General features: G+C 32.8%; 4 protein-coding genes across 5 annotated transcripts; 2 read left to right on the top strand and 2 right to left on the bottom strand.

Annotated features, from left to right (window-relative positions):
- The first annotated feature begins 2,486 nt into the window (after positions 1 to 2,486).
- LOC110705399 (uncharacterized protein At4g33100-like) lies at positions 2,487 to 3,413 on the top strand. Its single transcript, XM_021883248.1, has 3 exons — positions 2,487 to 2,714; positions 2,905 to 2,989; positions 3,143 to 3,413. The coding sequence occupies exons 1-3, from the start codon at positions 2,614 to 2,616 to the stop codon at positions 3,272 to 3,274; spliced, it is 318 nt and encodes a 105-aa protein (XP_021738940.1). The 5' UTR covers positions 2,487 to 2,613; the 3' UTR covers positions 3,275 to 3,413.
- A 1,574-nt stretch (positions 3,414 to 4,987) lies between these two features.
- On the bottom strand, positions 4,988 to 8,702 carry LOC110705398 ((S)-coclaurine N-methyltransferase-like). The gene is made up of 8 exons (XM_021883247.1): positions 8,184 to 8,702; positions 7,393 to 7,501; positions 7,014 to 7,238; positions 6,751 to 6,850; positions 6,532 to 6,642; positions 6,325 to 6,408; positions 5,785 to 5,843; positions 4,988 to 5,644 (listed from the first exon to the last, which is right to left on the bottom strand). The coding sequence occupies exons 1-8, from the start codon at positions 8,368 to 8,370 to the stop codon at positions 5,452 to 5,454; spliced, it is 1,068 nt and encodes a 355-aa protein (XP_021738939.1). The 5' UTR covers positions 8,371 to 8,702; the 3' UTR covers positions 4,988 to 5,451.
- A 749-nt stretch (positions 8,703 to 9,451) lies between these two features.
- On the top strand, positions 9,452 to 14,297 carry LOC110705397 (protein PLASTID MOVEMENT IMPAIRED 1-RELATED 1-like). Its single transcript, XM_021883246.1, has 2 exons — positions 9,452 to 12,420; positions 12,948 to 14,297. The coding sequence occupies exons 1-2, from the start codon at positions 10,151 to 10,153 to the stop codon at positions 13,912 to 13,914; spliced, it is 3,237 nt and encodes a 1,078-aa protein (XP_021738938.1). The 5' UTR covers positions 9,452 to 10,150; the 3' UTR covers positions 13,915 to 14,297.
- Positions 14,298 to 15,508: 1,211 nt separating this feature from the next.
- Positions 15,509 to 16,961, bottom strand: LOC110705289 (probable WRKY transcription factor 50). 2 transcript variants are annotated; one of them, XM_021883128.1, is made up of 3 exons: positions 16,498 to 16,961; positions 16,242 to 16,374; positions 15,509 to 16,109 (listed from the first exon to the last, which is right to left on the bottom strand). In XM_021883128.1, exons 1-3 carry the CDS (start codon positions 16,838 to 16,840, stop codon positions 15,986 to 15,988), a joined length of 600 nt encoding a protein of 199 aa, XP_021738820.1. In that variant the 5' UTR covers positions 16,841 to 16,961; the 3' UTR covers positions 15,509 to 15,985. The 2 variants fall into 2 exon arrangements, with proteins under 2 accessions (XP_021738820.1, XP_021738819.1); XM_021883127.1 differs by having other exon boundaries at positions 16,242 to 16,377; positions 16,498 to 16,957.
- Positions 16,962 to 25,038: the final 8,077 nt, after the last annotated feature.

Here is a 25,038-nt window from a genome sequence, read left to right as displayed (position 1 = left end):
GTTCTCTTCGCCTTAAAAAAATAATATTAAGTAAAAATAATTTCATTTCAGTAAAAATAAGTTCAGTTCAGTAAAAATAATTTTAGTTCAGTAAAAATAAGTTCAGTTCAGTAAAATTCAATTTCTTAAAGAAGAATTATAATAGAAAATCACTAAAAATAATTTCAGTTCAGTAAAAATAATTCCACTTCAGTAAAATTAAGTTTAGTTCAGTAAAAATAAGTTCAATTCAGTAAAAATAATTTCAGTTCAGCAAAATTAAGGTGAATCAAACAGGGCCTATCTTCGGATCGTATTATATGTAATTTTGAAAATTTTTATATCTCACAAATAATACTTCAAAATTGCATATAATACGATCTAGAGGTAGTATGTAGTATTATAAAACACACTAATATATTTCGTTATCAAAAGGCAATATTAAATATAATTAAAATGATTTGAGGAATCTGTTAATAAATTTTTAAAAAAATGCTCAATTAACATGACATATTCATAAATAAATCCAATATGTCCATATCTAATCAAAAGTTGTCAATATATTTACAATTTTCCTACTTAATAACTTAATTTTGTTTAGCAATCAAGGAAATAAACTTTTATTTTCTAATATAAACCATCACATATAATCTTAAGTTAGATGTAGCTTTCCAAAACAAATTTAATGGCTTTTGGTGAATAGAAACTTTCAACTTTAAAAGCAATAATTGTTAGGCAAGAGTTAGACTCTTGGAGTTTTCATTCCTAAAAGGGCTATTCTAAAAGTACCAATGTACATGTTGTTAGGCTCTTCAATAATTAGACAACTCCCTATAATGTCGAGTAAGCCCACACGAGGAGAGGTTATCGAACCGGTCTTTGAAAAGTGGGCTTGAATTATAAATTGGATTGGACAAAACTTTAATTGCATCAATTATTGCTCAAAAGAATTGGCCAAGCAAGGTAAATCCAAACCAATTTATCAACTACAATAAAAAATTATTTCAAAAAAGTCATGCTTAGAAATCATATGCTTCATATTACCCTAATATAAATGGAAAAATACACTTTAATAATCCCAACTATGGGCGATTTACCTACAATAATCTCAACTATCGTTTATTCTACAATAATCCCAACTATTAGGTCAGTTTTCCCCCAACAGTCCCAAACCGGTCAACAAAAGTCAACAACCTATTATTGTAGGTTGTTTGACACGTGTCAGTGTGAGTGGTTCTAAAAAAAATTAAAAAAAAAAAGAAAAAAAAGAACAGAGGAAGGTTTTTTATTTTATTTTATTTATTTATTATTTTTTGGGTGGGTGTGTGTTTAAAGAGCCACAAGAGTATGAGAATCGATCTCGAAATCTCCTGAAATTGAGAGAGAAGTTCTAACAAATTGAGTTATCTCTCACTCTCAACAGAGGAAGTATGTTACTCAATATAAAAAAAGAAGTTTTAGAATAACTATTTTTTAAAAAAAAGTTATAGAAATAACCTTGCGTGACACACATCCTAAACTAGTATTTATTTATTTATTGAAGAAATCCTAAAACTAGTATAGTAAAGAATAATGTAAGGTTCAATTGTCTTTCAAACACATGAGTTTCTCTTCTATGGCTATCTTATCCCGTGCCCAAAATCTTCCACGAATGGGAGTTGCGCTCTTGTTGGATTATATGGACAATTAGTTAGCTCCTTCTCCTTCTTAAGCTAATACTTGGACCATTCAGATTTCCTAGTCTCCTCCTCATCATGCTGTTGTTAAGATAAATATTGATGGCTATGTGTGTGGTGGCTCAGGGATGTTGCAGGTGTGGTTATTAGAGACTACTTGGGTAATCATATCTGTAGTCGGTCTTATAATATTGGTACAAGTACGCCTCTTATTGTCGAGGCTATTGCCCTTCGCAATGACATGCCTCTTGCCATGTCCCACATTTTTGTTGAAGGGAATAACTTACTTATAATTAATATTTTGTAGGGTAAAGCTCAATGCTCGTGGAAGATTCAAGTACTGCTGAAAGATATTAGAGAGCTCCTTCGTCGTCTTTTCTCTTCCGCCTAGAGAGGGCAATAAAGCAACATATTATGATGGTCATTTTAGGCAAACGCACCAGGATATTGTTCCTTTTTTAGACAGTATTTTTATTTTATTTTATTAATTAATACTCCCTTCGTTTTTAAATACTTGCTCCATTTCTCCTGCACATGCATGTCGATGCTAATCTTTGATCACTAATATCTTTAATTATCAATAAGTATAAATTATAACAATTGAAAATTAATAATCTATTCATTGAGATGATTCTAACAAGTACCCACAAGACTATATTTTTTCTTATGTATAAATCACATACATTAGTCAAAGTAAGACAAATAAATAGTGCAAATGGAGCAAATATTTAAAAATGGAGGGAGTATAATTTGGGTTATAATCTTGAGTTCTTGACTCTTGAGAAAATACTAGCCTAATTTCTTGTATCTTTCCTTCAAAAAAAAGGTGAAAAATATGTGCCCAAACCTGGCAAGATCCAGAGTTATTGGCCCAAAGCCCCAAACCCATTGGATTTCAAGTCATCTGGGTTTTTGCTAAGTTTTTGTTGGAATTTTGGAGCTTAGAACTTGTAAAAAAATGGGGATTCTGAGAGACAAGCGAACTTCCCCATCTTCTTCTCCCACTTCAACTTCTCCGTGTGCTGATCTCCGAAACGCCTACAACAACTGCTTCAACAGGTGATTTTGTTGCTCATCTATTTCTTCTAATTACCTAATATAGAACAATTTAAGTGTATAACTGTATATTAGCTAATGAAATTGGGGTCAAATTTAGAACCCCTTTACATAATTATGTAAATAAATGATAAAATTTGCTTGATTTCAATTAATTTCCAGTTTTTATGATGTGGGTATGTAAAATTTTCAGGTGGTATGCAGAGAAATTTGTCAAGGGTCAATGGCAAAAGGAAGAATGTGTTGTTGAGTGGGAGAAATACAGGGAATGCCTTTCTGTATGTTCATTTGATCTTTTCATCTTTATTACATGGTTGAGTTTATGATATTGTTTTTGGAGAAATTGTTCAAATTTATGTTGATTTTTAGACTGTTTTTGCTCATGAAATGTGATAGTCTAGGGGTTTGATGTTTGTATTGTTAATTGACAGCAACATTTGGAAGATAAGCAGTTAAGTAGGTTTCTGGAAGTTGAAGCTAATAAAAATCCGTTTTCGATGGATCGAATCAATAGGAAGAGTTCAGTTGATGGTGCTTCAATGGGTGGTGCCAGCACCAAGTAATGTTGTAATTTCTTGTTGTATATACTGATGCAGTTGCTAACAACTTTGATAGTCAACTTTTCATTATACCTGTTGTTTTTCCGAGAAAATATATGTGATACACTTCTAATTTCGCAATTATGGAATCTTGTTCTTGTTATATTGTTGTTTTATTGTATGTTTTCCAAGAGATTAGACTTGGTAAAAAAATAACCTGACCAAAACAATCCCACATGTTGAGGATGATACTACACATTAATGAAGTGACTTACGTAGTAGAAAAATTCTGATGGACAAATATCATAATCTTGAAAGAGATAACTAATGGTAATAGAGTAACTTTTGAGTTAACAATCTTGCACTATCAAGTTATACATTTGGAGAAGTGTATTAGTTCCTTTTCATCTAAGATTCTGTTTATGGAATCCAGTAATCACCAGTGGATTTGGGATTAGAAAATTCTTTGTCCATTTTCTCCAACCTGTGTATGTTCTTAAGCTCATTTTTCATCCAGAGCTTGTCAAAGTCTAATGTGTGGAAAGAGAAGCAATTGCATTTTCTAACCACCATATGTCATGTTAGAGTGTAGCCTTGGCGAAGCAAGTCTTCTACATATATTTGGCCATTTGGGTTCTGGCCTTTTATTCGAGAAGTTTGAGGTAGGCAGAAATAATACTTTCTTTTCTGTGTTTCTTAGGCACTTTAGCAGTGTTTTGGTCTAGGAGTTTGAGGTGGGCTCAATCATGGTAATAGGATTTGGCATAAGGATGTGAATCACAACAGTATTCTATATTGTAATGCATTGCCTTGCATTTCAAAGAGAAAAGTATATGTGTCAACAATTCTCTTTTCCCATTGATAATCTTCTTGAGCTTAATTTCCAATGTTTGTCAGTTATGCTTGTGCTTGTTGATGAGAAATCTTGGGCTGAAATAATTCTAAGAAGCTTTAACAAAAGACGATATGATTCTATGTTGATGGCTAGACTAACCAGCTAGTTAAGCAGAACTATTACTTCGATACACAGGGTCTAAATGTCTGTCTGTGATTTGGGTCTTTAGAGGCCAGGTATGATTAGGCATGTGCACCATTGCAATATGAAAAAATGCTTTCTTGAAATTCTTGGGAATTGTGAAGCTGCAATCAAACACAGTTCATCTTTGTGAAGGATTGAAGGTGCAAAGAATGTTTTGACAGATTTCTAATTCCTTGTTTTGGCACAAGTGGCCTGTACATTTTTGGTAGATGCGGAAGACTGATGAATGTAAGGTGCATGACTTGCAGATAGGGAGCAGTAAAAAAAATTCATTCCTTGATTAGAATTATTTGCTGCTGCTCTTTTCTGAGAATATTTTTATCACTGGGATATCAATTATTTTATACTGTTTGATTGTCTACGGAGGAGCATAACCAGCTATTCAGATCTGCAGATGGTAGTAGATTAGATGTTAAGGGGATTTCTGAAGATGAAATTGCTTCTTTTAATTTGGTTTTTCATTATATTCATTATGGAATTCTGGAAGATAGATGTCTTATAGTATTTCATTAGCTATGATCCGACTTTGTTCTATATATTTTTTTACTGGATTCTGGAAAATTATACTGAACATACTGAGACTGTTGTCTGTTCTACATTCATATGCTAGAGTCATACATCGTTCTATATTCTCTGTTAATCATCCTATAAATTGCATTTACAGGAACTGAGTTATAGCTAAAAGCTACCATTCGCTTCATTTGAGTTGATTCAATCATTATTCAAAAGCATGGGCTGTCACAATTCAAATCTGTGGCATTAATCTGCCAAACAACTCAATTGTGTCTACCAATCGTCTGCATTCTTTTTATTCAGAAACGATAAATAAAATAATTAACAGAGTAGATGAAGAATGAGATTAATTCACTAATCAAGATTCAAGAGGGTAATCATTGACAGTGAGCAGCATTACTAACACCTGTTACAATCTTGCAGCCCCATACTTTATAAAGTCGGTTGATTGGATGCATCCCCAGTCGCTTGTTTCTACCCCCGGTCCTTTCCCAGCCCCCATACGCAGCGACTCATCAATGTGAAAACTCTTAGAAAAGTTAAATCTTACTACAATGTTAAGGGTGGGGGGGTAATCAGCTTTCTCTTCTGTTTCCTATGATTGCTCATTGATGCTGCTGGGATGAGAATAAAAGCTGCATGATCAACCTCATTTCTTCTTAAATAGGAAATGAGCAACCATCCATTCTTCCCCATTGTTGTACCCAAATAACTCAGCCACTGCTATGAAGAAGGTTCTCCAATATACTATCCACTTTAGAGCTGAGTCCCTGCCATAAGTCGACTCCATTATTGGCCTTATGTAAGCCAAGTTACGGTCCATTCTTTTAAGCCACTCCTCGCTGAAAAAAGGATAAAAGGTCCATCAACATGATACTTATCTTAATTAATAAATCTGAGCCAACTTGTGATGAAACTTGATAAGTTAATTTTTTTGGTAGGCTTAAGCCGCGGTCAAATATTGTCAATCTTGCTTTCTCACCTTGTTTGCGCGTAATGCTTCCCATTTACAAGCCAGTGGTTGACAATAGAGACATCATCCTGCAATGAGATCACCCATAAGCAACTAGATATAAATATATAATTGACTCAGTGTAATTTGTTATAAAGATGAGACTATGGGATATTGGGATTCATAATGGATTGTTTGCAAAAGTCTCAAGACTGCACAGATCTGTATTAGCTGGTTGCTGCTGCTAAAATGATGGTAAATGGCAATTTCAGACAGAAACCAAACAAATTGAGGTGATTGAATGACGAAAAGTAATTTGATTATAATTTCCAATTGAGAGACAAGGGATTGGCATTAATCAGACAGATCAATTCATGCTTAATACTCTCTTTTCCCGAAAATCATTGTTCCCTCGGTTATAACAGTGTAATATAAGTTGGAAACTTAGCAATCTGACAATAAAATCTGGAAGGTAGTATAGAAACTAATGAGTATTCTAAACGAAAGAAATGTTGCATATAAGAGACTTTGTGTTGCAGTAACAGTAAGTTATGGTTTTCACAGGCTAACCTGAAAGTAGAGGAGCAGATTTGCAGCAGGCATTGTGCCTCCGGTGAAGAAGTACCGAGTGATCCAGTCATCATCATTAATATCCTGCATACAAGTGTGTGAACAAAGTTGTCAATACTTCATAGCCGACTCAAACATGCAGTAGCTCATCGAAACTCAGCAAGTATATACAGGAAAGAACGGTCTGTCAAGACAAGATGAAAGTACCTCAAAGTGGTATGCAAAAGCTTTATGACAGAAATAATGAACAAATAGAAGGCCATCAGGTTTCATCCAGTTGGATATCTTCTTTAGAAGATCTCTGTAATTCTTCATGTGCTGTAGAATTAATCATCGACAAATCATATCAAATCTTTGCTATTCTGAAATATCCAACTTCCTGATGAATAGTACTAGTATTCCTAGGTAATACTGTTATAGTCATACCTCAAACATTTCGATAGACAGTATCAGATCATAAGATCCCTCCATGTCAAATGTGCTTATATCTGCTACTATGATCTCAACGTTTTCCAGCTGAAGATCCCTGAAACATAAGAATATGCACACCTTAGAACTTGTTCTAGTTAAATACCCTCCTCCGTCCTGTTAACATCTAATCTGTACTATTTAGAGATGTTAACTTAATTGCAGGACAAAGATTTGCAAGGAAAATGTGTATGTGAGATGAAGATGAATGAAAGACGCACCTGCACCTATCCTCAATGTGTGCTTTCTGCGTTACTGAATTGCAAATTCCGGTAACCCTGCAGTTACTGTACTTTTGTGCAATATACAAAGCAAGCGATCCCCAGCCACATCCAACATCAAGAACAGTATGACCATCTTGTATCCCTGACCTCTCACAATATAATTCTAACATTGCTTTCTCTGCATCATCTAGGTTTGTCTGCTTGTCAGAAAAATAACAGCAACTGCAAACAAGAGGCGGAACAAATTAATGCAGAACAGAAAAGATTAATACCGATAATCAACAATTCAAAGATGCACATTATTGTAGTTCTACTACCATACTAGTAATACTACAATGTAAAAAAGAATACAAAATTGCAAACTGATTATTTTTACCTGTATTTGAGATGCTTTCCTAGAACAAGCTTGAAGAAGGAAGTAGGGAGCTCATAGTGTTGAGTTTTTGCCTTATCAGTCTGAATTGCTATTGGCATTTCTCTTAAAGCTGCAAGAGGAGATATAGTTGATTAATTACTGCCTAATTGATCAGCAATTCGACACATACTTTGCGAAATTGGTGGAAGCAGAACTACAAGAAGGCTAGGGCAGTCTTCTTTTAAAGCTACACCCTGCCTTCAAAATTGGTACATTGTGTTACAAAAGATAATCTGAACTTCAATGTCATTTAATCAGATTCCTAGCAGCCTCAGTCAAGCATAATTTGTCAATTTGTGTGTTACATATCACCTCATTAACATTTAACTCACATCATATTAGAAAATGCAAGGATAGTATATGTGACTATTAAAATCGAACAGACTCAATAGAGGAATTGAGACTCTTCTCTAAGCAATGCAAAGACGAGATTAATGGACATTACACATTAGCCTTATCTCTATACAAGAATGAGGATATTATTTTCATAGTTAGACATTCAATCATCCAAAAATTGTTAACTACCTCTATTACATGATTAACCATCCAAAGATCCATAACACCCACATTCCAAATTACAGTTAGATAACCAAAAGCTCCATCATTTGGAAAATGTACCAGTATAAAAAAACATATGCTAGACAGCCATTTTTCATTTTTTTCGTTCCGTCTATCATTAATAGTCACGTTGACAGTGTAATTTAAACCGCTATTACAAAATTATAAATAAAAAAGTGGTAAGAAAACATTACAATGAACAAAGTGTAGAAGATCAGAGAGTTGAAGTTGAGAAGAAGATTTGTAGGAAGAACGAAGGCGACTGGCTAAGAGAAGGCGAGTAAGGCGTCTAATAAGAGCATCAGGCAACAAGTTTCTTTCATGTGCGCCTAGCATTAGCTTGGCAGTTGCTTTGTATGCCATTTGCTTCATTTCCTCCATTTTTTTTTCTCTTGTATTTTCACTGCTTTGTTTCTCTGTATCTCTTATCTTTTGTTGCCTGAATTGAAATTTAGAATTGTGGTGTTTGGATAGATAAGTGTGGTGATGTACCAGGCCACGTTATTGGCTTTTGTCAATGTACTAAACTCCCCTTTCTAGCCCTTGTTTTGGGCCCGCCCAAAAATCAATTCGATTTTAAAACGTTTTGGATTAGACTAGCCGGGAGATCATAAAGTTAAAATCATAAACCCAAATACCATAATAATTTTTTTTTTAATGAGGAAATTCCATAAATGCATAATAATTGCTTTTGGTCAAGTTTGAAATAAAATTTGAAACTCTTACTAGTTACTACATATTTTGTACAAGTAATAAACATGAGTTGTGTCATAATTGCAATTAATAAGGAATTAAGGATTATAATTATACTACTTTCCAACCCCCACTCCCACCAAATTCTTAGGGCCGGTTCCGATTTACTGAACTCAGCTGAACTGAACTGAACTGAACTTATTAATTAGTGATTTTTAACTACGGATTTGTGATCTTTGATTATTTATTACTATACATATGTGTATATACAAATGTACATATTAATAATAATATAATAATATTGTTATTATTATTATTTTTATTATTATTTATTGATGATTATTATTATTATTTATTGATTATTATTATTAGTATTATTATTTCAATTATTATTGTTATTATTATTATTATTTATTGATTATTATTATTATTATTATTTATTACTTATTGATTATTATTATTATTATTGTTAATATTATTATTATTATTATTGTTGTTGTTGTTGTTGTTGTCGTCGTCGTCGTCGTTGTAATAATAAGAGCTTAAAAGAATGAAATTTGGCTTTATATCATTAGCAATATTATTCGACGTAAATTAAGAGATGAACTGAACTGAAATGAACTGAAGAGAACAGACCCTTAGTTTCCTACATACCAAATCGTCCTTAAACTAATTGCTATGAACTTGACATTTCTTTAAACGATTATAAGAGAACCAATTACTCAATTAGTACTCCGTAATTCACTTTTTGCGTAATTCACTTTTTTTTTTTTTTTTTTTTTTTGAGGAATCTGTAATTCACTATTGATTGAGTGAGAATTTGGATTTAAGAGGTGCCATAAGGTATTAGGTATGATGTTAGTTTAATTTGGATGTCTTAAAGCTTGATTAAGTAAATTAATATCGACTATTGACATTTTCATGTCCCAAATAAAAAGGAAAAGAAATAAAAAGTAGGTGTTGATTGCCGACCATCCACTTACTTTTACCAAAAAACTATCAAATTACTCCTAATTAATTAATCAAAAAACTTTCAAAATTATATAATAATATTCATTATAAAGAAATAAAAGATAAAGCAAAGACAAAACTTCTATTCTCTAGCAGTATACTGAATCACTGATCTTGCTACTTAGCTAAAAAAAATAATTAATTCTAAGAACTTAAGCACTAATTCCTGGATTTAATCACATAAAACATGACATTAAAGCTTCTTCAATAAACTAATCATCCACCTAGATTAAAGCCCCCAAAGCTAGAAGAATCGGAACCTTCCACCTACCTTACTCCAAAAAAGTCTCTCTCATTCTAAATTTGCTCTCAAATTTGGACCCATTTCAAGTAAGCATCTTTTTCTCTCTTTTTCACTGTATAATCCAAAGTTTTGGTACATATTTTTTGTAGTACTTTGAAGATTTGATTGATAATTACATGTATGCTTTTCTGGGTAGTTTAAAGATTTTGTTTCATGGGAGAAGAGATGTTTGAATCTGGGTTTTCTATACATAATGATTCAAGTGATGGTGAATTGTTGCGTGATATTGAAGAGATTAGTAATGCCCTTTATTCAATGAACAAAACCCATGAAAATTCTGTGATTTCTTACTCTAATTATGGACCTAAATCGCATTTTAGTGTACCAAAACCGAACCCAAAACCGGGGTTTGATAGGGAGGAAGAATGGTTGAAAGAGGAGCATAAGCAGCATTCATCTATTTGGGGTTGGAAACCCTTTAAAGCATTGTCCCACATTATTAGGCAGAGGAAATTTACTTGCTATTTCTTTTGTCATGTTCATTGTATTGAGAATTTGACGCTGGAATTTAAGGATGTTTGTATGAGTGTGCATTGGAAGAGGAAGGATGTTGTGCTTAAGACCCGTCCGTCGAGGGTTTCGAATGGAATGGTTGAGTTTGAGGAGACATTGATGAGTAAATGTACTGTTACTGGTTCTAAAAATGGGCATGGGGGTTTTGTGAAGTATGAACCTAAGCATTTTTTGCTATATGTGTCGATTGTTGGGGCAGAAGGGTTAGAAATTGGAAAGCATTGGGTTGATCTTACAAGATTGCTTCCTCTTACTTTGGAGGAGTTGGAGCAAGATAGATGTTCAGGGAAATGGTCGACGAGCTTTAAGCTTGCAGGCAAGGCGAATGGTGCTACTTTGCATGTTAGTTTAGGGTTTTTGGTTACAAAGGATGGATTAGCTGAATCAGGTAGTTGCATAAAACCACAGCTTGCTCTTAGCTTGGAGGGAAATGAATTGAACAGGACGAGCTCTGTTGATTCTGGTTCTGTCAGAGGCAATACCTCACTTAGGCGGGTGGAGAGTGTTCCGAGTAGCTTAAATAATGCTTCTTGTTATTCATCTCAATGTTTGGATGCAAAGATTGGTGGGCCGAAGGATGAATATGATTTCTCAAATTCCATTGATATGCTATATGGTAAGCTTGAGGAAGGGAGGGTTGATAGTCTGACAAAGTTTGACAAGGTTCTTGAACAGTTGGAGTCGATTCAGTTGAGTCCAAACTCATTATCTAGTTCTGTAAAAGTTTTTTGTGGAACCAAACATGATGATGCAGAGTTTACAGTGATAGAAAAGGGAGTAGAATCAGAGTGCTCCCCCAAGGAAGCAAAAAAGTTGGATGAATGTATCCCTGCAGATTTGGAAGCCTCAGCTGTAGAAATAATTGATGTGGCTGACATTTTCAAGGGTGAAGAGATATGCTCAGAGGAGGAGACAAAGGTTGATCATTGGGATGAAGCCTTGAATTGTGTTTCAGAAGAGGCTCCTATAGATAAATACAGTGTTGATACTAAAGAGTCAGATCTTGAAGAAGAGGCTTTAGATTTGCTTAAGATGTTTATTTCACAGTCTGATGAATTAGAAATGTCAGAGGATGATATGTCTGTTGAGATTAAGGCCAAGCATAAAGGAAGTAATCTGGTCAAATCATTGAGCTTAAATGACTTTGAAAGAACTGTGGCAGATGATTTCTGTAATCTGTTGCAAGACTTGCGTACTCCCTCAAACCGGAGTTTCAATGGCGGGCTTGAATCTCCTCGAGAACGCCTTTTAAAACAGTTTGAAGAAGATATGATGACTTCAGGTAGCCTCTTCTTGGGTGCTGATGTACAAGATGATGTGTCTGATTATGACTTTGCAGCTTCTGGTGTATCCTCTTTAGAATATAATGTTGAGAGTGTAGATCTCTCGCCTTTCATTGATACTGCAGGACTTGAAGCGAATGAAAGTTTTCAACAGTCATTGAGAAATAAACTGAAAGCAAAAAGCCTTGAACGCTTGGAAACTCAGACCTTGATGCAAAGATGGGGTTTGAATGAGGAAGCCTTCCAGAGCTCCCCTTATTATAGCACTGGTGGATTTGGGAGTCCTGTTTTTGTACCAGCTGAAGAACCAATAGGATTGCCTCCTCTTGCAGAAGGCTTGGAATCATTGCTTCACTTAAAGGATGGGGGTTATTTGCGGTCTATGAGCCCTTTGCTTTTCAAAAATGCTAATAATTGTGGGAGCTTGATCATGCAAACCTCAAAGACTCTCGTGCTACCCACAGAATTGGGTTCTGATATCATGGAGATATTGCAGTATCTGGCATCAGTTGGCTATGAGAGACTGTCCAAGAAAATGCATAATTTACTGCCTATGGAAGATCTCTCTGGAAAAATTATGCAGCAAATAGCATGGGAGGCTTCGTGCTATGCTGAGGTGTCTGAAAGGTTTGTGAAATGCTTGTTGATGCTTTGCTTGCTCATTACATGTATCTAGGCCTTGTTTGGTTTGGGAGGCTTGTGAAATTCCCATAAAACTTCAAGTTCATTTGTTTGGTTAGCTTCCATGGAACTTAATGATTCTTGTGTTTCTGAAGTTAGTTGCTTTAGAACATGGAAAGCTGCTTACCAAGAGAGGGTTGGTGGACTTCCCATGATATCTCTTAACAAAAGTTTTTCCCCTCAAAATTGATACCCTTTTTTTTTGCCAATAATTAATTAGTCTTTTACATTTATAATGTGGAAGTTGTTTTATGAACCAAACGAATCTACTTTGTGACATGACTTTTCATGAAGCTACACATCTATGATACATGAATTTTTATTTCAGTATACTTAACTTGTTGGTAGGGGATGGAAAAAACAAGTTTGATGGATTTACATTTATTCTTACTACTGGGATTAAGCCACACAAGGCCTAGAAATGCTATCTTATCTTGTTTTAATTGCTAACTTGTTTCCAATTGCTGCCATAGGTCTGCCTCTCCTCAGTATGAATCTAATGTCAAGATTGAGGTAGAGAGTCCTCCATATGTTCAGGGTTGTAATTACTTTAGTTCAAGGTCAACTGGCAGTGATATCAGGTCAGAATATGTGGCCGCTAAAGATCTGGCCTTGTTGACACTTGACAGGATAGAAGCCCTCATGATTGAAGGGTTGAAAATACAGTCAGGCATGCCTGATCACAATGCACCTTCCAGCATCAGGGTAAAATCTGTAAAAGAGGTCAGATATCAACCCGGGATTGACTACTTTGATGACTCTTCCGACTATGTTAATGGATTGTTGGATCTTTCTATTTCATTAGCTGAGTGGTTAAGGCTGGATGCTGGAATGTCAGGTGATGAAAATCAGGATGATAAGAGTACAATGAATGTGCTAAGAGCTCATCATGCCAAGTGTAGCTATTTTAACAACAAATCAGCAGGAGAAAATAACACAGAGAATGAATCGAGAAATTGCGGGATTTTGGGAGATAATCTTACACTAGTTATGATGATGCAGCTCAGAGATCCACTCCGAAACTATGAACCAGTTGGTGGCCCAATGCTCTGTCTAATTCAAGTCAAGAGACTAATTGAACCTGTGAATCTAGCACTGGAAGATGACAAAGTGGGAGAAGGCATGGTTTCCAGATTCAGACTTGATGAAGCTCATGTTGCAGGATTGAATATTGAATCCGACAATCTAGAAACATGGTCTTCTAGGAGACACAAACAATCAGGATCTCGGTGGTTGCTTGCTAGTGGTTTGACCAAGAACTGTAATTCTCGGTTTTCAAAGTCAAAGTCAATAATAAGAATCTCCTCACAAGTGCTTAGAAAACCATGGACACGAAACTTCATTTGGAGTCTTTCACACCCCATTCATGAAGTTGAAGCTGACCCTCTGAACCCACTCACTCGCAACGCTGACGTTATATTCCCTCAAATGACTGTTTGAATCCCATGGTAAGAAACATGTTACCTTGAAGAGACTACTATTCCCTCCTTTAGGAACTTGAAGCGCAAGTATATCAAATCATATTTTTGCGTCTTTTACAGTTGTTTTGTAACTATGATATGATACTAGAATTACAATTTGTTCAACTTTTTTTTGCTGTATATTGCTTCAGGATGGTGACTTGTTTTTGCTCTAAACAGAGTAATGGTTTGTAATGAGTCAATTAGTCAATGAAATATTAGTGGTACATATTGGAGTGTCTTTTGAATTCTTTTTAGGCCAATCATATAGCTTTTTTGTGACTAAATAAGATTAGATTTTTGTTTTGTGGATGTAAATGTAACTTATTTTAACCTACATGACGTACACTCATTTTTTGTTGATGATGTAACAACGCTTTGTAATGTTTCACTGCTTAAGCTTAAATCATACTTAAGGAAGAAGAAAAGTTAAGTTTCTCAGAATCTCATTCTTAAGGGACCCAGCCTCTTAGGTGGCTAGGTGAGTTTTCGTGCTAACACTGGTTGTTCTGTTTTTTGGTTGTTCTGTTTACTACAGTGGCTTTCAGCTTACCTAAACTTGAAGGCAGGGTTGCTATACTAATGACAGTAGTAGTCCCTCGGTTCGAAAATAATAGTGATGTACACTATGTTGGAGCTGTTAAGAAATTAGAATTTCAGGGTAGGTTGTCTCACACTTCCTAAAATTAGGAATAAATCATGCACGGTTTTACTAAAATATTACTAACGTATTTTTACGAAAACTGACAAGTGATTGAGGATGGGAATGAGGCAGCTAGTCAACGACTATTTTCATGGGTATGTTGGTGAAATCATGGCAAGTTCTTAGTATGAGGCTTGGTAATTGCTACAGTATCAGAAATATTTTTGGGCAGAAGTAGTAGCTTAGAAACGGAAGTTTGCCAGGTAATTTTGTATAAGCTGATGTGCTTATATTAGACTTCAGACGGCTTATTATCTGGCAGAAAAGTTGTAGAACTTTGCTGTCATGTTTATCATGTCATACTTTGAAGACCATCTTATTTGCAGTGGAAAAGAAACTTCCTTCCTAGGTAGAAGCTGTAATTTTCCGCGAATTCCAAACCTATCATCTTCTTTACAATGAAGAATGCCTTAATTGTTCACTCATTGCTTATCCTAACAGTTATTCAAACTTTCAAACGTATGTCAGGCAATTGATTCTGCTGCTTGTATAGAATTAACTTGGTTAACCTAGTTCTTGGTTTCTGATTCCTGATCATCTTTCTGAGTACATCTAGTCAAATGTTTTTCTCTGTTCCCAAAACTGAATCATGTACCTGATGTTTACGTCGTGTTTGTCTAACAAGTTGCGCTTTGAACAAGGGATGTATTTACCAAATATTCCTCTATGAACCAAACTACATCTAGCTTTTGCTTAAGGAAAGGAGGGTATGATGACTCCTCACCCTGGGATAATTGGCGTATATTGTTAGGTTAGCCTAATAGAAAGAATGGTACTGAGTACACAGTCTTGACAACATGCAATTATTCTGTCAAAATAGGTCCAATTATAAGTACTTGTTCTGCTACATTCAAATGATATGTATCTGAATATTCGACTTCATTCAAATGGATAATTATCTTACAAGCTGTTCCGGACTAGAAATATGATTTCAGACTGCCAGATTCAGCTGTAGTTTCTGATTTACATAGTTCAATGGGGTTGCCTCACTGTTTATTTTTCTCTTTACAGTCAAGACATCACCATAATATTTGTGACTGAAAAATATATATGAAATAAAGTAAACTCTTTATATACTACTGCTGTTAAAACAGAAAATGGCACACTACATCTAACAAGCCTAAGATGACTAGTGTTTATTGTGTTCAATTTGTTACTGCAGTATTAATTTACAGATCTCGGGTCTCCTGACAAAAGTGAAACACATGACAGTATGTGGAGAAAAAACTTTTGCTGATCCCATGTGGTCTGCAACCAACCCACCAAGCTCTGAAGGAGGAAACTGAAATTCCTTGCAGCTGACAAGTACTTGCAGAGCATAGAGCTCTGACAACATCCTCGAAGTTAACTACTTTGGGGCGTCATGGATATGATTGCCTTCATATGTTGTTATTACGTATTTCATGTCATCCCTGTCTCGCTCTACTCTCTTCTTTACAGGACAACTGTCTACAGCACACCTGTAGTAGTTCCTGCATATACATATGTTTCGAAGAAAGATCAGCTGCAGTAGTAGGCTAGTAGCAGTAAACTAGTACATTAAACTTGGTAATGTGTTGTTCATATTATTATGCTGAAAATAGGCTTTGTGGGAGTTAAGTTACCTTGGGTTTGGGCTGTTTTTGACCATCTTCTTGCCATACTTTCTCCATTTGTAACCATCATCAACGACATCAATCTCCGATTTCATTCTGAATGCAACCCTTTCCTTCTTCTCTTTGCCATTTCTAACTGATCCTTCTAATAATAGCGAGTGAAAAAATTAAAATTCAGAATGAATATATATGCATGCTATATCATCCAAGTATAGCCAAACAATCATAAAAAGAGGAAAAAGGCGGTATAGTTGAACTCGCTTACTGCTGTTCTCTCCCTCATTTTGGATGTTGCTGCTTCCCCCAATATCATAAAACTCAGTTCCTTGATACCCATAATTCTGAGTACCCTGTGAACCAAAATCCATGGACTGCTGCTCGTTCCCCCAACCTTCAAAGGAAAAGAAGTCTGAAACCTCGAAATCAGTACTCTGCTCGAAAAAATGATCACTTCCTGAGGACTCAAGTGAACTGAAAGTGTTAGTAGTAGTTGTCATAAGGTGGTTGTTGTTGTTGTTGTTGTTGTTGTTGTTGTTGTTGTTGAGGTATGCAAGGGATGGGAGGGTCGGATAAGGAACGAAACACGAAACGTATACGTTGCTTGCCATTGTCAAATAACAGAAGTAGCAGCATACATATAATGTGCAAGATATTCGCGCTTAATACATCAGTGAAACCTTCCTAGGAGCTTCCATTGACATTTAAGTTACAAGGGAAGTTTCATATGTTGGTTCTCTGGATTAAGTGATGGCTAGGGGTGTACAAAAATTGGCCCGGACCTGAAACCGGACCTGAAATGGACCGGACCTGACCCGGACCTGTTGATTCAGGTCCGGTCCCGGTTCTTAAAAATCCAGGTTCCCGGTCCCGGTCCGGACCCGGTGCAAACCCGGGGTTTTCAGGTCCGGACCTGAAACCCGGGAAAATCGTAATTAAAAAAAAAAAAAAAAAAAAAAAAGAAAACCAAACTCTGAAAAATTGAAACTGAGTTTTCGTGGACTTATTTGTATTTTCGGTGGACTCATTTGTATTTTTGGTGTTTGAGAATCGGGACTTTATAGACTTTATGTAGTTTTGTAATTGATAATTTTGGTTTGTATGTAATTATTAAATTATGCAACAGGTCTAAAAATCACAAAACAAGTCCATATGCAGGTCCATATGCAGGTCCAACAGGTTTTGTATTAAAAAAAAAAAAACGAAAAAGACACAAAACAGGTCCATTCAAGTCCAAAGCCGAACCGGACCTGATTTTTCAGGTCTGGCCCGGAACCGGACCTGTTAATTCAGGTCCGGTCCCCGGTCCTCATAATTACCCAATTCAGGTCCCCGGTCCAAACAGGTCCGGACCAGGTCCGGTCCGGTTTTGGACCGGTGTACCCCCCTAGTGATGGCTATATAGGAAAGTAACTAAGGGGGGCCCTGTTGAAGTGTGCAATGGTAAAAGTTTTATATTTGAAAGGGAAAAGGACTGATGACATAGAAAGGGAAGGCCAGAGAATCATAGATCTAGATGGGACATACCATTTTGCTATGGATGACTTGTGAGTAGACTTTGGTTTAATAATATTTTCGGGGTTGATTTCGTGACGTACTTTCAAAATTTTCGAATTCCTACGACAATTAGACTTTTATAATATTTATATTTATACTAGATAATGCTTCAATTATGCTCGGTTTTAAAAATTGCAGAGTAGTAATTGAATTATAGAGGTCTCTATATTTATAAAAGTCTCTATTTAATCTAAGTCAATAGTCAACCATAAATAAATAAATAATTAAGTTTATAAATAAATTAATGATTTTACCCAAAAACAAAAAAAAAGAAAAAGAAAACTCCCTCCAAAAAAAAAAACTTTACTTTAATATAGGATATAGATATGAATATGAAGAAATATAGCTTTGACTATATTTTCTTATTGGTTTATAAAAATCAAATGTTACTCTGTAGTATGTCGTTGATGAATTGGTTTCAATGAATACTTTCTTTATAAACTATGTATAACGTTTGCTAATACTAAATTTTATACATATAAAGTAAAATTTATGTAACGGAAAGTATGGTAAAATTATTGCAAGTATTCAAAAACGGGAGAATTATTTATTTATAATTTTATTTGAGTGGATGTGCTTAGACCAACCCGTCCACCAAGGGAGGAATACAAGTCAAGTTCTTTGATTGTGATTATATATATGATATGAAGATCTTATTTATATTTATAGTTATGGTAGTTTCTTAGCTTATGCGTATTAATATAAGGTCAACTATGCATTATCAAAAATACGACTATAACTTATTAAAAAGCAGCATGCCTTTTTGCATTTGTAGAGTTGTAGTTGTTGAAATATGCAGTAACTGATTTCAGCTGCATTTAACTGATAAAGTGATAATAAGCTTATTATCCTCCCTCCCTCTAAAGTCCATATATAGTAAGATCAGTAACCCCTCCTTTCTCCTTTCGTCTTTTACAACTGTGACGATCTTTTGTGATATACTCCGTAATATATATGTGTAAAGTAGAATATAGAGAATTTATGTGAGATATTGTTAGATTAATCTTTATATACAAAGTATAATTTTAAAATATTATTTTTTTATAATTAAGAAAAATTCATAAGTTATGAATTTTTGTGATCGTGTGAACTTCAAAATGTTGTAATTTAAATTTTTTTTTTTTCAAAAAACAAAAACTTGCTGAGAAATCAAATAAAGAAATTGCAAGTTGAAGTTAGTTTTAGTTTAAAATTGTATTGATCAATTAAAAAAATGTGTAAATTTTTTAAACATTTGATTTCAAATTTCATCATGAATTTTTTTTTACAAAGTATTACATACAATACTAGTACAGGATTGTATTTAAAACTTCATGTCATCCTTAATAATTATAAATTTAAAATAATACAAATAGTATATGAAGTAAATTTAAATGAAAAATAATCAAATATAACACAAAGTTAGAAGAGAGTGCTTTTTATTCACCTAAATTTTGCTTATTTGAGCTTATTGAGTTTATTTAAGTAGTAAATTGTTCCTCTAAAAAAAAAAGTAGTAAATTGTTTTGTCCTTATCAACTTTTATTGATTTTATTTTTTCTTTCTCTAAGCTTATTTAAATTAACTACCTTTTATCTAAACTTGTTCTTAAAAAAAGAGAAAATTAAATGAAGTGAATCAAACTTAAAGTTTCTCTTTAACTACTAAAAACACGAGTTAACAATTAAGTTTATTACATTATTAAAGGCACTAGATAAAGCTCCAACATAAGCTAGCTTGTCAACTAATACAACACTTTAAAACTCAAAATACAAACATAATATAACATACTTCGCATATCATTATATATTATATATAATTATTCACACAAGCTCACTTATTATTATCATATATATTATAATTTTACTTTCTAGAAGAGCTTATCTTATTTATATTATAATTAATTAATTTATTTTTAGCCGTATTATTATATAAAGCATGTGTTAGCTAGTTTTTCCCTTTGATAAAACTCCATAAAAAGTTAGAAGATGTCGCTAATATAAGATGCAATATTAGGCTGTAAAGACTTTTTGACTGGTGCTGACCAGTGACTAATGACTAAAGACAACTAAAAAAATTGTGTCCAAATGAGCTGAATGCTTATATGTTTTGAAAGCTTTGCTTAATATTCTGTACACATGCATTTGAATCTTAACTCATTTTCAAGACATCAAAAGGCAGTCAAGCAGAATATCGAACAAATAGTAGAGGATTTTTAAAACGTATCATCAAGGGTGGCATATGTAATATGTTACACAAATTTTATCAAGTCATTTTTGAATAAGACCGCTAAAGTCACTATATCTAATTAACAATATCTATACTAATATACCGAAAAGAGAATGTATACGACACATATATATCACCATTTGATACTTTTTATTATGCTTTCATTATTTCATACTCAATTCAAATAACCCAACATGGATTAAGGGTATGGTGTTCATATTCTGCCTTTTTTTTTAAAAAAAAAAAATAAAAATAAAAAAAAGTTCTCAAGGTATAGCTTGCTAATTTTCATGGCGTAGTTTTTTATTTTCAAACTCAAATATAATTTATTTAAGAAAAATTTAGTAAAAATCTGAGACATTGAGTCACGCACAACACTAATTTCTCATTATAAGATCTATTGAAAGAAAATCTCATGAGAGATATTTGTTGACATAATAATAACTCATTAAATTAAATTAAAGTCACCATATTTTCTCAAAAACCGATTCACCCTTAAAACAAATATATTCTACATTTGCTTATAGAGCCCTTTCCCTAAATAATGTTGGGAAATTATCTAATTCCCAAATTACAGCTAATCTTTTTTTAATTCTCATCGTACCGTCCACGTCACCGGTTTAGTGAGAAGTTTGTTTTAAAACAGGTTCATTAGAAAACCGCTACTTCAAGTAGCGGTGTGCTATAAAAAACCGCCACTTCCGCTGCTTGAAGTAGTGGTTTGTATTTACTAAGTATTTTTTTTAACAAAATCACTTTCCCCTTTTCCCTTGTAAAATTATTCAGCAAAATCATAACCGCTACTTCAAGTAGCGGTGTTTTGAGGAAAACCGCCGCTACCACTTCAAGTAGCGGTGTATGAAATTAAAACCGCTACTTCAAGTAGCGGTTTATTTTCTTAACACCGCTACTTGAAGTAGCGGTTTGTTGCTGGACCGAGGAAAAAAAAACGGTTTGTTTTCCTTAGATGATGTGAACGGTACAGTGGGAATTAAAAAAAGATCGGTTGTATTTTGGGAATTTGCGTGTTTTCCAATATTATTTAGGAAAAGGGCTCTTGTTTATAACTATATATATTGCACTTGTATATAAGAGGCATGTCTAATTTCCGTCGAACAATAAAAAAAATCCGTCGAACAATAAAAAAAATTAAGGACATTTTACACGAGCATGTTAACAAATATTGATTTCTTTCAATATAGGGTATGTTCGGCAAAATATAGCTGTGAAGGTAGTTGTAGCTGTAGAGATAGTTGTGAGCTGTGTATGTAGCTGTTAGCTGTCAACAAGCTGTTAGTTGTGAAGATAAATAATTTAGATATGGGGGTTCGGTAAAGTAGCGGTTGACTAGTTGTTACATATGTAAATCAACATTTTATTTTTAAAACTATAGACTAAATTTTCAACAGCTACCTCTTATTTCAAAAGCTAATCTTTCTAACTTTTCATAAAAGCTACCTCCACCACTAAAAGCTACCCTAACCACTAATTTGCCAAACACTCACATTTTTTATCAAGTAGTGATTTGACTTGATCAAACCACTAAAAGCTATTCAAAAGCTAGCGTCGAACACGCCCATAATTTAGTCACAAAGAACTACGCATGAAGAGATAAGATTTAAACCCATATCTCGGTGACACTTTATATTTTCTGATAAGCTTTTGCATGAGACCGGATTCATCACCGTGAGTCCAATATACCTGACAATAATATTTTAATATATGGCATTAATATTCTAATATCTGACAATTAAATTCAATATATGATATTAATAATCTAATATCTGACATTAATAATCTAATGTCAGATAATAGATTATTAATGTCAGATATTTGAATATCAATGTCATATATTATAATATTATTGTCAGATATTATATTATTACTAGGTTAGGTCCCGTGCCATGCACGATAACTTTTAATAGCTATTCTATAATTAACACTATATTTAATCATTAAAAAAATTAAGTTATTAATTTGTATAATGAGTTAATTATAAAAAGTCTATTATTAGCAAAATAAATATTTTGAATACATATGTATGTATATTTATATATAATATTTTACCAACAAATTTATATCATTTTCTTTTTGTTAATTAAATAAATATTTTCACAATATGTATTTACCCCGTAAATAGATTTCTTTTTTCTTTGTATGTAACCCGTAAATAGATTTCTTTTTTGCACACTATATATTATTCATTCTCTCTTATGTAGTTATTTTTTTTCCCAATAATCAAATGACTTAAAGTATTTTTTAAAATCTTTATGGGCAAGTTTTTCATACACAATTAAATACAAAATCCCTTTTTTTTAAAAAAAAAATATCTTTGTTTTATTAATGGTAAAGTAGTTCATAACACTATATATGTCACAATTTTTGTTAAGAATTTGATTTTTTAAAACTTAGGCCCTGTTCAATTCATCTTAAAAAAATAATATTAAGTAAAAATAATTTCAGTTCAGTAAAAATAAGTTCAGTTCAGTAAAATTAATTTCAGTTCAGTAAAAATAATTTCAGTTCACTAAAAATAAGTTCAGTTCAGTATAATTCAGTTTTCTTAAAGAAGAATTATAATAGAAAATCTAAAAATAATTTCAGTTCAGTAAAAATAATTTCAGTTCAGTAAAATTAATTTAAGTTCAGCAAAATAATTTCAGTGCAGTAAAAATAATTTCAATTCAGCAAAATTAAGGTGAAGAGAACAGGGCCTTACTTTATGGTATCAACATATATTGTGGAAGGACCGAATGATACATTAAATCTTTTCAAAAATCCTTGATTTATTAATGGTAAAGTAGGACATAACACTATATATGTCACAATTTTTGTTAAGAATTTGATTTTTTTAAACTTACTTTATGATGTTAACATATACTGTGGAAGGATACATTAAATCTTTTTAAATATTTTATTTATGTATTTCGTATAAGATTTGTTTCCTAAAAAAAAACTAAGGGACACACCAAAAAATGACCCGTGTCATTTTTTGTGTGTCATTTATTATATAGTTATTGATTGATTGTCAGATATATTAGACTCACTGTGAGTCCGACTCACCCAAATTTTTTTTTCATATTTTCTTGTAGGCGTATGTCCATTTCAACCTAAATTACAAGGAGTTATATATCTAATTACACAGTTCTCAAATCAAGTCGTGTACAAAAGAAAGGAAGGAAGAAAGAAAGTTAGAATTTCTACATAATATTTCGAGTTATTATTTTTGATATAAAGTGATGTGGCAGTTTAGTGGTGTTAGACCAAAATGGTAAATTAGTGGTGGGAAGTACTTGATTGATAGCATACTAAAATTCTAGTAGAGAAATGCCGTATGTACCTTCCTAAGGAAGAATTTTCAAATTGTTTTACCACTTAACTAAGCTACTTAATCATTAGTATTGGCACTCCCTCCATTTGACTCACTTCACCCTTTATTCTTCTATTGCATTCCCTTTATCACACATGGTGTAATACTTTTCCTTTGATCTTTCTTACACTCAAGACCGACTCAACTATTGTTTTTAGCAATACAAGTTAATTACCTTAACTTCTTCTTAATTACTTGTTATAGATAGGTTTTACTTTTCAACCTACCACTAAAATTTTAATTTAAAGTGATCCATGTGATATATATATATGGAATTTTTGTTTGTTAATGCACAATTTTAATATGTTATATACTTATATTATTGATCATCTATAGTGAAAGTTACAAAAGATTAATATTTTTATGCATCAAGCTGAACATAATATAATCTCATATAACTATATTTTTCTTTAATTAGATATCACAATGGTTAAAAGGGTGTGTGAATAATATAAAAGTTCAAATTTAGTGGTCAATCTAATTAATTAACAGAATACTAACCCTAAAATAGTGGGTTAAGGTTGAGATTTTCAACTAATTCAAATAAAGTGACATACTCAACTAAACTATTTTAACCCTCCAGCGAATTATAAAGAAAGTATTGTTATGTATTTAATTTGTTGGTACATAACAAAGATATAATGGTAATTTAATACAATAATAAAAGGTGATGAAACTACATTTTGTCACTAATTTTAGTGTACCACTGTAATTATTTAAGTACCATTACAATTTTTTATAACACCCTTATGACCCTGTTCTTTAGAGCTGCTCTGCTTTGTTGAGTCATGCTCTGCTTTGCTCAACTTCAATATGCTCTATTGTGATTTGCTTTGTCCTGCTCTGCTTAAAAATAATAATTAATATTGAATTATTATAATAATAAATAATTAAAATTTAATAGTTATAATAATTAATGATAATAATAATAATTATTATTATTATTAAAATAATAATTTATTTTTTATAATAAAAATTAATATTTAAAGATAATAACTAATATTTAAAGACAATAATTATTAATTAATTAATTAATTAATAATAATAATAAATAATTAATATTTAATAATAATTTTTATTATAATAATAATAATCTAATATATATAAATAAAGTAGGCATTTTTGGAGAACATCTGGCTCGCCACATAAGAAAAGATGTTATTTTGACCAATGAAAAACTAGATTAATAATTTTATAGATTTTTATGGTGTAATTATCAAAATGAAACATGATAAATTAGAAAAAAAAAAACCATATAGGATAATTTATTTATATATATATATATGTATATATATATATATATATATATAAGTCTGGTTTAGATGATCTAACGATTGGGATTACTCATGCCCTTGATCTAACAGCTCAGGTGAATTACTTTAGAGAGGCTTTAGGAAAAATGGAGAGAAATGTGGGTCTGGAGAAAACGAATTGGACTATAGAAAATGCATATCTTTAATATTGATTGGATCAAATGATATGGTGATTAACTATTTTGATTTGCCAACTCAAGCTTTGTTATATAACCTTCAAGTTACTCAGATCTTTTTATTTCTTTAAAAAGATAATATTTGTGGATTGCTAAACATCGCCCGCAAATCTCCACATAAAGCCCACAAACTTATATTGAAGTTACAATATTGCCCTTGACCTTAAAAAAAAACACAACCTCAA

The sequence above is a fragment of the Chenopodium quinoa genome, unplaced genomic scaffold (genome assembly GCF_001683475.1).
Source record: "Chenopodium quinoa cultivar QQ74 unplaced genomic scaffold, ASM168347v1, whole genome shotgun sequence".
NCBI classification, from domain to species: Eukaryota; Viridiplantae; Streptophyta; class Magnoliopsida; order Caryophyllales; family Amaranthaceae; genus Chenopodium; species Chenopodium quinoa.
Note: the sequence above shows the minus strand (reverse complement) of the source record. Positions and strands in the feature narration are given on the sequence as shown.

What these genes read in the sequence shown, in the direction of transcription:
- LOC110705399 (XM_021883248.1), top strand. Translation starts at nt 2,614, where the DNA reads ATGGGGATTCTGAGAGACAAGCGAACTTCCCCATCTTCTTCTCCCACT. An exon ending in TACAACAACTGCTTCAACAG is followed by an intron (nt 2,715 to 2,904) that starts GTGATTTTGTTG and finishes TAAAATTTTCAG; the next exon opens with GTGGTATGCAGAGAAATTTG. An exon ending in AATACAGGGAATGCCTTTCT is followed by an intron (nt 2,990 to 3,142) that starts GTATGTTCATTT and finishes GTTAATTGACAG; the next exon opens with CAACATTTGGAAGATAAGCA.
- LOC110705398 (XM_021883247.1), bottom strand. Translation starts at nt 8,370, where the DNA reads ATGGAGGAAATGAAGCAAATGGCATACAAAGCAACTGCCAAGCTAATG. An exon ending in CACATTGAGGATAGGTGCAG is followed by an intron (nt 6,851 to 7,013) that starts GTGCGTCTTTCA and finishes CTTATGTTTCAG; the next exon opens with GGATCTTCAGCTGGAAAACG. An exon ending in CTTTTGCATACCACTTTGAG is followed by an intron (nt 6,409 to 6,531) that starts GTACTTTCATCT and finishes ACTTGTATGCAG; the next exon opens with GATATTAATGATGATGACTG.
- LOC110705397 (XM_021883246.1), top strand. Translation starts at nt 10,151, where the DNA reads ATGGGAGAAGAGATGTTTGAATCTGGGTTTTCTATACATAATGATTCA. An exon ending in TATGCTGAGGTGTCTGAAAG is followed by an intron (nt 12,421 to 12,947) that starts GTTTGTGAAATG and finishes TTGCTGCCATAG; the next exon opens with GTCTGCCTCTCCTCAGTATG.
- LOC110705289 (XM_021883127.1), bottom strand. Translation starts at nt 16,840, where the DNA reads ATGGCAAGCAACGTATACGTTTCGTGTTTCGTTCCTTATCCGACCCTC. An exon ending in AAATGAGGGAGAGAACAGCA is followed by an intron (nt 16,378 to 16,497) that starts GTAAGCGAGTTC and finishes CGCTATTATTAG; the next exon opens with AAGGATCAGTTAGAAATGGC. An exon ending in AAAAACAGCCCAAACCCAAG is followed by an intron (nt 16,110 to 16,241) that starts GTAACTTAACTC and finishes ATGTATATGCAG; the next exon opens with GAACTACTACAGGTGTGCTG.